The sequence below is a fragment of the Dendropsophus ebraccatus genome, chromosome 8 (genome assembly GCF_027789765.1).
Source record: "Dendropsophus ebraccatus isolate aDenEbr1 chromosome 8, aDenEbr1.pat, whole genome shotgun sequence".
NCBI classification, from domain to species: domain Eukaryota; kingdom Metazoa; phylum Chordata; class Amphibia; order Anura; family Hylidae; genus Dendropsophus; species Dendropsophus ebraccatus.
Window position 1 is genome coordinate 118,501,352 of NC_091461.1, and position 14,639 is coordinate 118,515,990.

General features: G+C 46.5%; 1 protein-coding gene and 1 long non-coding RNA gene across 2 annotated transcripts; both read left to right on the forward strand.

Annotated features, from left to right (window-relative positions):
• The first annotated feature begins 1,091 nt into the window (after positions 1 to 1,091).
• CMPK1 (cytidine/uridine monophosphate kinase 1) lies at positions 1,092 to 10,647 on the forward strand. Its single transcript, XM_069979480.1, has 6 exons — positions 1,092 to 1,292; positions 5,129 to 5,275; positions 8,550 to 8,702; positions 9,667 to 9,743; positions 10,106 to 10,202; positions 10,491 to 10,647. The coding sequence occupies exons 1-6, from the start codon at positions 1,146 to 1,148 to the stop codon at positions 10,530 to 10,532; spliced, it is 663 nt and encodes a 220-aa protein (XP_069835581.1). The 5' UTR covers positions 1,092 to 1,145; the 3' UTR covers positions 10,533 to 10,647.
• Positions 10,648 to 11,389: 742 nt separating this feature from the next.
• On the forward strand, positions 11,390 to 13,782 carry LOC138798866 (uncharacterized). Its single transcript, XR_011364192.1, has 2 exons — positions 11,390 to 12,525; positions 12,556 to 13,782. It is a non-coding gene; the product is annotated as an uncharacterized lncRNA (long non-coding RNA).
• The last annotated feature ends 857 nt before the right edge of the window (positions 13,783 to 14,639 follow it).

Here is a 14,639-nt window from a genome sequence, read left to right on the forward strand (position 1 = left end):
TGAGCCCATCGTTTTAGCTGCTCTATAGACAATAAATGTAATTTTAACTGGAATACCCCTTTAGGGTGCGTTCACACCTACCGCATCCGCAGCTTATTTTTCAGCGGAAAAATAAGCTGCGGATGCGGTAGGTGTGAACGCACCCTTAATATTGAATTATCTGTAACATTTTGAAACTGTGCCACCTTGTGTAAAAGTAACCACCAAGCTTTGTGACTCTCTTTGGGAAAGTGTATCCGTCACCTCCTGACTGCTTACCAAGCTGGACAGATATCAGTTAAAGCATTTAGAACACACCATTGTTGCCTGTGTTTATTAAAGTAAAAAAAAAATTCATGTGAAAAGTGTCAAAGAGGCGGGGCCTATTGTTTCCTGAGCCCTAGCACTGCTTTGCATCACTGTTGTGTATGTCGTTTATTAGGCAAGGCGTGGGCATATAGCGCAGTGAAGCATAGTGGTGTTAGGGCCCAGAGGACAATAGGCTCCGCCTCTTTGACATAATTCACAGCTCAAATAAAGATTTTCTTCATAAAAGTAAAAACACAGACACAGGCAACAAGGGTGTGTTCTGAATGCTGTTACTGATATCTATCCCATGGTGTCTCCAGCTCAGTAGGTGCTCAGGGGGTGACAGATTCACTTTAAGAATTGTCACCTCTGCTCTTCCAGTTGAACAGTATATTGGTCAACACTTATCTTAATGAGGCACCAAACCAAAGGCTACATAATTCTGGCTGCACCTGGAGACACTCATTTCTCTTATAGTTCTGAACAAATCACTAGTGTTTAGTGCACTAACAGGTTAGATTGAACCAGTGTAGATAACTGCAACATTTACTTGAGAGGAAGTATTTGATGTATCTGTTAGTTACCATGGGAACCCTTCTTTTTAATGCAAGGACATCAGTTACAGCCGTTTAGTATGGACAAATTCTCACAATCACATGAGCTTGAGGTAAGACTGTACTACTGGCAAATGCCCATAGTTAAGATGAACACCACCGGAAGGGAATACGACAGGAGACACAGCCAATCAGCAGCCGCCTCCGTGGAGGAGGGCTGGGCGCGCGTGACGTCACTTCCGGCGAGTGACACCTCAGCAGCGGGCTGCAGCCGGCTCCGTGCTCCGCCCCCTCCAGCTCTGTATGCTCTTCCGCGCGCTGGGCGCCGTGTCCCGCTTCCCCGCAGTGTCCGCCCGCTCTCTGCTCCGCGCTGTCATGAAGCCGCTTGTCGTGTTCGTCCTCGGAGGACCGGGGGCCGGGAAGGGGACGCAGTGCGAGAGGATCGTGGAGGTGAGTGTCTGTGTCAGTGTGTCTGTATGTGTATGTGTATGTGTATGTGTGTGTGTGTGTGTGTGTGTGTGTGTGTGTGTGTGTGTGTGTGTGTGTCAGTGTCATTGAGGATGAGGCCGGTCCTGTCAGTGCATGAGGCTTTTGCATTGTCTATTGTGGAACTATAAGTCACAGCATGCAGGAAATAACCGGACACCTATGGGTTAATGGTAAATATTTATAAATACCGCCCCCCCCCCCCCCAGCTGTGACTGATACAAAGTAACAACACAGATCTGATCCCTCGTATACAATGTGTCATTGGGAATCCCATGGAATCTGTGGGGATCCAGTGAGTTCTCCTCCTAGATCAAGATCCTAAAGTTTCCGCCCTTCAGTCTGTGGTGTCTATCTGTTCCAGGGAAAGCTGGGTGACCGGCAGTCAGCCGGCCATTACTTCTCCCAGGGCGGGTCACCTGGGTGTCAGTCCTTCTTCATTGTACGTGATGCATTGTAGGACCGGCTGGATCTATAGTCACTGCGGTGCTGACTAATGTGGTGGTCACTCAGCTTTTCTAGTCTCCTGAACGGCAGATGTGCTACGCAGTAATGCGTTCTAGACTGATCTAGTACTGTCTGTAAGGTAGCTGTCCACCCAGCTTTTCTAGTCTCCTGAACATCAGATATGTCGTACAATGATGGGTCGGATCTAGTACTATAGCTGCTGTCAGTAATGTGGTTGTCACTCAGCTTTTCTAGTCTCCTGAACATCAGATATGCTGTACACTGATGGATCAGATCTAGTACTATAGCTGCTGTCAGTAATGTGGTTGTCACTCAGCTTTTCTAGTCTCCTGAACATCAGATATGCTGTACACTGATGGATCAGATCTAGCACTATTGCTGCGGTCAGTTCAGCTTTTCTAGTCTCCTGAACTGCAGATGTGCTATGCAGTAATACGGTCTAGACTGATCTAGTACTGATCTAGCAGCTATAACTTTTGCAGTCCTGTCTGTAATGTAGTTGTCACCCAGCTTTTTCAGTATCCTGAACATCACATGTGCTCTATAGCTGCTGCAGCACTGAGTGTAATATAGTTGTCACCCAACTTTTCTGGTGTCCTTATCTTCAGATAAACAATACTATACAATGATAGATTCTAGATAGAGCTGGCACTATAGCTGCTGCTGTGTTTTCTGTAATGTAGTTGTCACTCAGCTTTCCAAGTATCCTGATCTTCAGATATGTTATGCAGTGATGCAGTCTGGCACTGTTGTCTGTAACATAGTTGTCACTCAGCCTTTCCAGTATCCTGATCTACACATCCACTATACTATACAATGATGGATTCTAGATAGAGCCGGCACTATAGCTGTTGCTGTATTTTCTGTAATGTAGTAGTCACTCAGCTTTCCCAGTATCCTGATCTACACACCCACAGTACTATACAATGATGGATTCTAAGCAGATCTAGTTCCATAGAGTGTAGTATAGTTGTCACCCCACCTTTCTGGTGTCAGAATATGCTGGGAGTTGTAGTTTCTTTAAGGTTTGGAGAAACCTTCCCTGTCCCAGAATAACTTTTGCCGATGGGACTTACCCTTTAAGACCTTTAACTTGTAATTGCTAGACAACATTCAAACTCCAGTTCTTCGAGTGAAACCCGACCCCTGACAGCGGCCTCGCCCAGCGCTCAGTAACGTCGTCATTGGAAACAGTTTGTTGGGGAGAAAACACAGATTTTGCTTGTGGGCAATTCTGTGTCCTAAACGATGTGATCTGAGGAAGAGTCTCCGTATACTGCGGTCTTACTGTATTTTAAAGGGACCTTCCCCATTAAAAAGCTATTTGGTTGATGTACTGCTAGATGCACCATTCAGGGCTATGGGAAAGCTGGGTGATGATTCCATTGGGAGCAATAATAGATTTGATATTAGTTCTGACAGATAGTAATACCATGACTTATATCTATAGATCTATAGTCTGCCCTGTGTATACACTACAGGTGTCAAACTCAGACCCTCCATCTGTTGCAAAACTACAATTCCCATCATGCCTGTCCAGGCATAATGGGAATTGTAGTTTTGCAACAGATGGAGGGCCTGAGCTTGACACCTGTGGTGTATACAGTGCAGTGTGTATCTATGTATACAGTACACAGGGTTGTATGAGGATACGTGCACATTTATTTTGGTGGAGAGTCAAGGACATTGCGAAAAATGTCAATGAGAATTGGCAGGAAAAGGTCACTGCACTCCATGGATTTGGGCTATAGCCTCTATTAAAGGGATACTCCGGAGAAAATGTTCCATTTCAATAAATTTCAATAAATTGATGGTCAGAAAGTTGTACAGATTCTTAATTTACTTCTATTTAAAAAATCTCCAGTCTTCCAGTACTTATCATCTGCTGTATGTCCTGCAGGAAGTGGTGTATTCTCTCCAGTGTGACACAGTGCTCTCTGCTGCCACCTCTGTCCATGTCAGGAACTGTCCAGAGCAGCAGCAAATCCCCATAGAAAACCTCTCCTGCTCTGGACAGTTCCTGACATGGACAGAGGTGGCGGCAGAGAACACTGTGTCAGACTGGAGAGAATACACCACTTTCTGCAGGACATACAGCAGCTGATAAGTACTGGAATTTTAATTAGAAATGATTTACAAATCTGTATAACATTTATTCAAAAAATTTTTCCCCTCTGGATAATTCCTATGGTCGTACTACATGGACTAGATGGTCTTTTTCTGCCGATAATCTCCTGGGTTTCTATGTCTAGGATTTGGCTGGGATCTCCTCTTGCGGGAATAATTTCTCCTCTCTTGGGTCTGGGGCTGCGGACTCTATTTCTGGTGTTTGGGCCGCGTTCAGACTGCGTAATGACAGGTTTGCAGGGTCTCGGATATGTAAGTTCTCCTGGATTAGCAAATTACAAGGAGAAACCACATTTCCTCGAAGCAGACAAGCCTAGATTATATCGGCCGTGCATGGACTCGCCAACGTGTAGTTACCAAATTACAGCTAAATGTATCTATATCAGGACGGAGAGGGGGGGCGGGGTCTTGCATTTGGCGACTGGTTGGGTTTGTGTGTGGGAGAGGTGGAGAGGCCGTGCTGTGACTGCCGGGAATGGAATAAGGTGCAGTATGGTGTCCGTGCAGGGAGAGGAGGGTGGTGGCGAAGCATGCAGAGAGTACTGGGGGAGGAAGGGGTTGGGGCAAACCATGCAGAGAGTACTGGGGGAGGAAGGGGTTGGGGCAAACCATGCAGAGAGTACTGGGGGAGGAAGGGGTTGGGGCAAACCATGCAGAGAGTACTGGGGGAGGAAGGGGTTGGGGCAAACCATGCAGAGAGTACTGGGGGGAGGAAGGGGTTGGGACAAACCAAGCTGAGAGTACTAGAGGGAGGAAGGGGTTGGGGCAAACCATGCAGAGAGTACTGGGGGGAGGAAGGGGTTGGGACAAACCAAGCTGAGAGTACTAGAGGGAGGAAGGGGTTGGGGTAAAACAATCTGAGAGTACTGAGGGGGGGACAAAGGGATTAGGGCAAACCATGCTGAAAATTCTGGGGGGATGTAGGGGTTGGGTCAAACCATGCTGAAAATACTGGGGGGGGGGGGGGGGGGGTAGGGGTTGGGTCAAACCATGCTGAGAGTACTGGGGGGATGTAGGGGTTGGGGCAAACCATGCAGAGAGTACTGGGGAGCCAACTATGATGTGATGAATGGGGGAACCACCCATGATGTGACTATTGGGGGTGTGTATGGTAGAAACCTATTTGCTGGTCGGCCATGTGTATTCTTACTCGTCTTGTTGTTCTCCATAAGATTTAGTGAACCGCGTATCCTCTTTATTTCTAGAAATACGGCTACACCCACCTGTCAGCTGGAGACCTGCTGCGTGACGAGAGGAAGAGGCCCGGCTCTGAGTACGGCGAGCTCATCGAGACCTTCATCAGGGACGGGAAGATTGTGCCGGTAGAGATCACCATCAGTCTGCTGCAGAGGGTGAGTGATGGTCCCAGGTCAGGACTGTGTACGGGACTATGTGCTGCACAGGGTGAGTGATGGTCCCAGGTCAGGACTGTGTACGGGACTATGTGCTGCACAGGGTGAGTGATGGTCCCAGGTCAGGACTGTGTACGGGACTATGTGCTGCACAGGGTGAGTGATGGTCCCAGGTCAGGCCTGTGTACGGGACTATGTGCTGCAGAGGGTGAGTGATGGTCCCAGGTCAGGACTGTGTACGGGACTATGTGCTGCACAGGGTGAGTGATGGTCCCAGGTCAGGACTGTGTACGGGACTATGTGCTGCACAGGGTGAGTGATAGTCCCGTACACAGTCCTGACCTGGGACCATGTGCTGCAGAGGGTGAGTGATGGTCCCAGGTCAGGACTGTGTACGGGACTATGTGCTGCAGAGGGTGAGTGATGGTCCCAGGTCAGCACTGTGTACGGGACTATGTTCTGCACAGGGTGAGTGATGGTCCCAGGTCAGGACTGTGTACGGGACTATGTGCTGCACAGGGTGAGTGATGGTCCCAGGTCAGCACTGTGTACGGGACTATGTTCTGCAGAGGTTGAGTGATGGTCCCAGGTCAGGACTGTGTACGGGACTATGTGCTGCAGAGGGTGAGTGATGGTCCCAGGCTCCTGGCCTTTGTATCAGGACTGTGTACGGGACTATGTGCTGCACAGGGTGAGTGATGGTCTCAGGTCAGGACTGTGTACGGGACTATGTGCTGCACAGGGTGAGTGATAGTCCCGTACACAGTCCTGACCTGGGACCATGTGCTGCAGAGGGTGAGTGATGGTCCCAGGTCAGGACTGTGTACGGGACTATGTGCTGCAGAGGGTGAGTGATGGTCCCAGGTCAGCACTGTATACGGGACTATGTTCTGCACAGGGTGAGTGATGGTCCCAGGTCAGGACTGTGTACGGGACTATGTGCTGCACAGGGTGAGTGATGGTCCCAGGTCAGCACTGTGTACGGGACTATGTTCTGCAGAGGTTGAGTGATGGTCCCAGGTCAGGACTGTGTACGGGACTATGTGCTGCACAGGGTGAGTGATGGTCCCAGGCTCCTGGCCTTTGTATCAGGACTGTGTACGGGACTATGTGCTGCACAGGGTGAGTGATGGTCTCAGGTCAGGACTGTGTACGGGACTATGTGCTGCACAGGGTGAGTGATAGTCCCGTACACAGTCCTGACCTGGGACCATGTGCTGCAGAGGGTGAGTGATGGTCCCAGGTCAGGACTGTGTACGGGACTATGTGCTGCAGAGGGTGAGTGATGGTCCCAGGTCAGCACTGTATACGGGACTATGTTCTGCACAGGGTGAGTGATGGTCCCAGGTCAGGACTGTGTACGGGACTATGTGCTGCACAGGGTGAGTGATGGTCCCAGGTCAGGACTGTGTACGGGACTATGTGCTGCACAGGGTGAGTGATGGTCCCAGGTCAGCACTGTGTACGGGACTATGTTCTGCAGAGGTTGAGTGATGGTCCCAGGTCAGGACTGTGTACGGGACTATGTGCTGCAGAGGGTGAGTGATGGTCCCAGGCTCCTGGCCTTTGTATCAGGACTGTGTACGGGACTATGTGCTGCAGGCAGGTGGCGGGTTATACTGCGCTGGTATATGGCCACATTGCTGCACACACTTCTGGCTATTGGGGTGCAGGGATGAACGTGTATATGCCCCCTGACACATGGCCGACGCTGCAGTTATTGTCCCTCATTTAAAGGGCCGTGCACTGGTTTTGGTTCCCGTGTAATCTCGGGGCTCCCGCTGCGTTCTGTCTTTATTATATAATATCCTGCTGTGGGTCGGGATCTATATTCGGCCTCGGCCTGTGAAGCCTCTTTACTCCATGAGATCAGAAGCCGATTGCTACACGTTTCCAGGACGCCGATATCCTGTTCTCATCCGGCTTTTTATAGCAGCCAAACATGACTGGCGGGAATCCTCAGTACAGTATAGTATGTGACAACTATAACTTATCACTGACAACTCGTATTGTGCCTATGGTAGGATAGCAGGGCGCATGCTAATTATTATGTTGGTGTAGTCTATTCCCTGTTAAAATTTTCAACTGGTGTCAAAAAGTTATACAGATTACTTTTATTAAAAAATCTTCAGTCTTACAGTACTTATCAGCTGCAGCATGTCCTGCATGAAGTGGTGTATTCTCTCCAGTCTGACAGTTCTCTCTGCTGCCACCTCTGTACATGTCAGGAACTGACCAGAGCAGCAGCAAATCCCCATAGAAAACCTCTCCTGCTCTGGACAGTTCCTGACATGGACAGAGGTGGCAGCAGAGAGCACTGTGTCAGACTGGAGAGAATACACCACTTCCTGCAGGACATACAGCAGCTGATATGTACTGGAAGACTCCAGTTCTTTTTGTTTAACATATAAGAGATGTACATGGGGATTGAATCAAAAAGATATAATTTTGGTTTCGGCAACAGATTTGTTTAAAGGGTTTCAGCATTAGAGAAACATGGCGGCCTTCATCCAGAATCAGCGCCTCTCCTGTCCTCAGTTTGGATGAGGGTTTGCAGCTCAATTACATAGAAGTGAATAGAGCAGATTAGTAATACCACACACAACCTGAGGACAGGGGTGGCACTGTTTTTGCAAGAAAATTCAATAATCAATCAAGGGACAAGTGCGACTCAAGCTCCAGTCTGATCATTCAGCATCTGATTACCGGCGGCTGAAGAAGGTTGATGCAGCTCTAGGGAGTCCTGGAAATCATGGACACAGCCATAGGCCGCATCCACCAGGACTATAGCCATAGGCCATAGGCTGTATCTATGTTTTCCTGGACTCCCTAGGGCTGCATCCAACTACTATGACACAGGTATTAAAATGACGAACGATTGGACTTGAACATACTTGGGTTGCACTCATCCCTAGTACTTACTTACATGAGGGGCTGTCTAGGATTTGAAAAACATGGCTGCTTTCCTCCAGAAACAGCACCACCCCTGTTTTCAGGTTGTGTGTGGTATTACAGCTCAGTTCCATTGATGTAAATAGAGAAGAGTTGTAATACCAGACACAACCTGAGGACAGGGGTGGCGCTGTTTTTGGAGGAAAGTGGCTATGTTTCTCAAATCCTGGATAATTCCTTTAATGACCTTACTAAAACTGCTGCTGTAATCCGAGCCTTATATTTTCTATGCGGTTTAGGCTTATAGGCTGCCATTATTTCCCTATGTATAGACTGTGTATAGGCATGGATTTTTCTCACTCTTATCTTTCTTTATTTCCAGGCGATGGAACAAACCATGGCGGCCAACGCAGAGAAGAATAAATTCCTTATTGACGGTTTCCCCAGGAATGAGGACAATCTGCAGGGCTGGGACAAGACCATGGACGGCAAAGCCGATGTGTCCTTTGTACTGTTCTTTGATTGTGATAATGAGGTAGGCTGCGTCACTGGTCACTGATCAATGTACAGAGCACTAGGCCCATCTAACAATGGGACATGAGCCAGACCCTCCCCCATACTGATCACCTGTGCCAGGGATGGGAGATAACTTTTAATCTTGGCATAACCCTTTAAAGGGGTAGTTCACAAAATAAAATTTCTTTCAAATCAACTGTTGTCAGAAAGTTATATAGATTTGTCATTTACTTCTATTTAAAAATCTCCAGTCTTCTAGTATTTATCAGCTGCTGTACGTCCTGCAAAAAGTGGTGTATTCTTTCCAGTCTGACACAGCGCCCTCTGCTGCCACCTCTGTCCATGTCAAACTGCAAATCCCCATAGAAAACCTCTCCTTCTGTGGACAGTTCCTAACATGGACAGAGGTGGCAGCAGAGGGCGCTGTGTCAGACTGGAAAGAATACACCACTACCTGCAGGACATACAGCAGCTGATAAGTACTGGAAGACTTGATATTTTTCATAGTAGTAAATTAGAAATCTCTGGCATCTGTTGATTTAAAAGAAAAACAAATTTAGTGAACGGGTTATGCCAAGATTAAAAGTTTTTAATCTCCTATCCTCGGCGTAAGTAGTGCACATTACACGCATATAAGCTGGGGTTTAAAGGAGTTCTCCAGCACTACAATAACATGGCCACTTTCTTCCAGAGACAGCACCGCTCTTGCAGGTTTTGTAACTAAGTTTAATTGAAGTGAATAAAGCCGAATTGCAAACACCACCTGACCTGGAGACAAGAGCGGTGCTGTCTCTGGAAGAAAGTGGCCATGTTTTTGTAGGGCTGGATAAGACTTTCATTGCAGATGGTGGATCATAGAAGAAAGATATTGGGTTAGCTTTTTTATTTTGCATGCCTATGTTTTTAAAGCTTTTTACGTGGGCGCTTTTCATTGCTTGCGGTAGTATGGTTTGACTTGTTTCTGATTATATCTATTATGTTAGACTTGCATTGCGCGCTGCCTGGAGAGAGGGAAGAGCAGTGGAAGAAGCGACGATAACAGGGAGAGCCTGGAGAAGAGGTACATACAACTCTTCAAATGACTGTCTAACTGGTTTCCAAAAGTTATACAGATTTGTAATTTACTTCTATTAAAAAATCTCCAGTTTTTCAGTACTTATCAGCTGCTGTATGTCCTGCAGGAAGTCATGTATTCTTTTGAGTCTGACACAGTGCTCTCTGCTGCTACCTCTGTCCATGTCAGGAACTGTACAAAACAGGAGAGGTTTTCTATGGGGATTTGCTGCTGCTCTGGACAGTTCCTGACATGGACAGAAGTGGCAGCAGAGAGAGAAATAGTAAGAGATGCGTCCAAATTGTATTTGCAATACGTGAAGGAAGGGGTCGACTTGTATCTTAGCTGTATTCTCCTCAATTTTTCAGGATTCAGACGTACCTCCAGTCCACCAGGCCCATCATTGACCTCTATGAGAAAAGGGGAAAGGTTCGAAAAGTTGACGCCTCACAATCAGTAGATCAGGTTGGTTACAGTTTGGACTCGACAGAAGTGGAATGATCTTTGCACAAGCGACAGAAGTTACTGAACATGTATTCAAGTGTGTCCTATATAAAGAATAGGGTCTGGGGATATTTATTGTGTCTATGTCCATGAGGCCTACCATAAAGCATGTCACTAAATGCTGTTAAGAACATGTAACAATGGACTAAAAAGAAAAAAATTACAATCAGAAAAAGGGAAAATTGTAGTAAGACGATGTTCCAGTATCTGACTAATCTGTACATTCCCTTTAATTCTCTTCTCTTTCAGGTCTTCAGCAAAGTCCAAGAAGTTTTTGACCGTGAAGGATAACAAGACCTCTCCCAGATTCGTCCACGTCTTTAAACTTTATTCATTGCCTAGTTGATATCTATTTTTTTCTATTCTTTTTTTATGTAAGCACTGTGTAATACTCCGTTACATTGTATCGCAACGTCTCCTTTATTTCTGCCTATGGTTTCTCATCCTGGAGGTTTACACTATAAGCCGCACTGTACTGCTCTCTCGTCTGACCTGCGGAGCACAGTGATGGGGCTGGAGGGGTTAATCGGCCACGGCAAGTCCCACTCTTATATTTATTCAGGAAATGGGCAAAATATATGTTATGATAAGACAGGAGATGCCATTCTCTTCCTTTAAGAAATATGCGAAGGGGGTAAAGTGAGGATGTAGTCTGCACAACCAGGGGCAGCTGACAGGGTGGTGGTGAGGGTATAACCTGGCCGGCAGGTAGGGGGCCCCACCGTGCACATAGCCTATCCGGGACTAAAGATGTATTATAGCAGCCGGGTGTGTTACATTGCACGTTGACTTGCTATAGCATTATCTGTATGACAGATTCAGCTCTGCGGCATATGTGTTTATGCAGAGGGTGATGTTTTCCCTTTAAAGGGGTAATTCGGGGGGGGGGGGGGACTAGTGTCAGAAAGATATACAGATTTGTAATTACTTTTATTTAAAAATCTGAAGTCCACCAGTACTTATCAGCTGCTGTATGTCCTGCAGAAAGTGGTGTATTCTCTCCAGTGTGACAGTGCTCTCTGCTGCCACCTCTGTCCATGTCAGGAACTGTCCAGAGCAGGAGAGGTTTTCTATGGGGATTTGAGGCTGCTCTGGACAGTTCCTGACATGGACAGAGGTGGCAGCAGAGAGCACTGTGCCAGACTGGAGAGAATACGCCACTTCCTGCAGGACATACAGCAGCTGATAAGTACTGGAGGTTTTTAAATAGAAGTAACTCACAAATCTTTATAACTCTTTGACACTTTTTTCCTCCGCAGAAGTACCCTTTTAATAATGTCATGTGCACGTACCCACCCAGGTGGTCCCATAATGGTGAAACTGGACATCAAGATACCAACCACATACAAGGACTCGTTAAAACCCACCAATATTAGTACATCCGGCCTGTGTGTATTGAAGGGTGTGGAGCTCAAGGGATATGTGGGGACCTCCATTCAGTTGATGACTATGTATATACAGCTCTACTTCTGACTATGTACAATGACATTGGAAAAGCCTAAGCGAGAAACTATACTTGTATCCTGTATGTAGCCAATAAGATTACATAGGAAGTTTAAAGGGGTTGTTCACCAAAATATTTTTTTTTCTTTCAAATCAACTGGTTCCAGAAAGTGCAAGAGATCTGTAATTTTTACTTCTATTAAAAAAATAAATAAATCATGAGTATTCCAGTACTTATCAGCTGCTGTATGTCCTGCGGGTAGTGGTGTATTCTTTCCAATTTGGAGAGCAGGAGAGGTTTCCTGTGGAGATGTCAGTTCCAGACATGGGCAGAGGTGGCAGCAGAGAGTAAATTACAAATCTCTAGCACCAGTTCAGTCGAAAAGGAAAAAAAAAATGGTTAAAAACCCCTTTAACATCATCTCTTATATCATCATAGGAGCGTTTTAATTTTTAGCATAAAACATCTAGCTAATAATGTATATATAATGTCGCATCAGTTTCCAGAGGCTAATACTGATATAGTGATAATTATACATCACCGCTGGCAGGTGCTCCCCTGTTCACTGGAGTCGGTCATCAGCGCTGGCAGGTACTTCACTGTGCTGATCACTTCTGGCAGGTACTTCACTGTGCAGATGTGCAGATCACTGCTGGGGGGTACCCCCTGTGCTGATCACTGCTGGCAGGTACTCCCCTGTGCTGCTGTGCTGATCACTGCTGGCAGGTACTCCCCTGTGCTGCTGTGCTGATCACTGCTGGCAGGTACTCCCCTGTGCTGCTGTGCTGATCACTGCTGGCAGGTACTCCCCTGTGCTGCTGTGCTGATCACTGCTGGCAGGTACTCCGCTGTGCTGATCACTGCTGGCAGGTACTCCCCTGTGCTGCTGTGCTGATCACCGCTGGCAAGTACTCCCCTGTGCTGCTGTGCTGATCACCGCTGGCAAGTACTCCCCTGTGCTGCTGTGCTCATCACCGCTGGCAGGTACTCCCCTGTGCTGCTGTGCTGATCACTGCTGGCAGGTACTCCCCTGTGCTGCTGTGCTGATCACTGCTGGCAGGTACTCCGCTGTGCTGATCACTGCTGGCAGGTACTCCCCTGTGCTGCTGTGCTGATCACCGCTGGCAAGTACTCCCCTGTGCTGCTGTGCTCATCACCGCTGGCAGGTACTCCCCTGTGCTGCTGTGCTGATCACTGCTGACTGGCGCTCCCCTGTGCTGCTGTGCTGATCACTGTTACTACACCTCCTGGCCGTATACAGACACTGAACTGTCATTTTATACTGGACCAACTCGTACTCTTGTGTAGATGCCCCTTTAAAGACAATCTACCTCCGATCTAGAATAGGTACTCCGTTTGGGCTCCTCACATGTAACCAGATGTGGTAGTGATGCCCTTCAGGTTCCGGGCCTCTCTGTAGCTGCTATATCCAGACCTCATGTATACCTGTATCTTCTGCTTTCCTGTTATAAATAGTGGTGCTCACCTGGTTAAAGGGCAAAACACGTTAGACCTAATAGTGTGTGTGTGTGTCCATGCTGTGTATATGTATGACACTTTCTAGCCACGATTAGATCCCATTAACCCATTGCTATCCAGCCTGTAACTCTGCCGCAGGTTGGAGTCCACTAGGTTGGCCTATCTTGTGCAAAGTGTCCAGGGTAAGAAGTGTTTATTGATGCAAACTTGAATACGCCCGTCTTCTGATCCTGTTTTTGGCCCTCATTCTATATGTGTAAAAAAAAAAAAAAATCCCATAAAGATACATAGTACTTTATGGTTGATGTCCTGTAATACTCCATGCCTCATGTAGGGGCACTGCAGGAAAAAAAAATTGTCAAAAAAGCCTAAATCCGCCTTTGGAATGGTGGCGATTATCATACCAATAATTCTGGTTAGGTGTTTTGTGCCGACCTCAGGATCAATGTCAATTTATTGAATGTATAAAAACGTTTTTCTTGCAATATGTGTTTGGGTATGAATGTGCCACGCGTTCCGGGGAGATGTCCAAGAATCCGCACCGCTCATGTCTGGACTATTGTGATGGTGATAGGAGTAGAATGAAATACATTTTATCAATAAATTGTTTAGGATTAATGTATGTTCCTTATTTAAAGGGGTTCAATAAGGGACCTGTAGATTTGGTAATTTAGGACGCCTAATGCTTCCAAGGACTTATGTTTAAAGGGGACATTGATTTTAAATCAACTGGTGCCAGAAAGTTATATAGATTTGTAAATTACTTCTATTTAAAAAGTACTTATCAGCTGCTGTATGTCCTGCAGGAAGTGGTGTATTCTTTCCAGTCTGACACAGTGCTCTCTGCTGCCACCTCTGTCCATGTCAGGAACTGTCCACAGCAGGAGAGATTTTCTATGGGGATTTGCTACTACTCTGGACTGTTTTTGACATGGACAGAGGTGGCAGCACTTCCTGCAGGACATACAGCAGCTGATAAGTATGGGAAGACTTGAGATTTTTAAATAGAAGTAAATCACAAATCTGAATAACTTTCTAAAACTAGTTAATTTGAAAGAAATTTTTTTTAGAGTACCCCTTTAACGGGTAACTGCTCTCTGGCTAGGAACTGGTTAAGGACTGCAGAACCCTTTCACCTCACAAGGCTTTTCCTTTTGGTTTGGAGCTCTGGGTTTCTCTATAATGGAAGCCTTGTTCTTCTGCTATATACTCACTTATGGGATTTCATCCAAAGCAAACTGAAGAGAAGCAATCCTGTAGTTAGCGGGCAGCGCTCTCCCCCGTGTAACCACATTCTAGGATTTTATTGTGATTGCAGGTTTTTTTTTTTTGTCCGCCTTTTATATTTAATTTATAATACATGTTAATAGTTGTTTGTTTTTCCCTCCGCTCGGATTTCACGATCTTCAATTGTCTTAAGCAAAAGTGCCAAAGCCGCCAGCAATTCTGGGTATTTTTATTTTTTTTTGGATTGT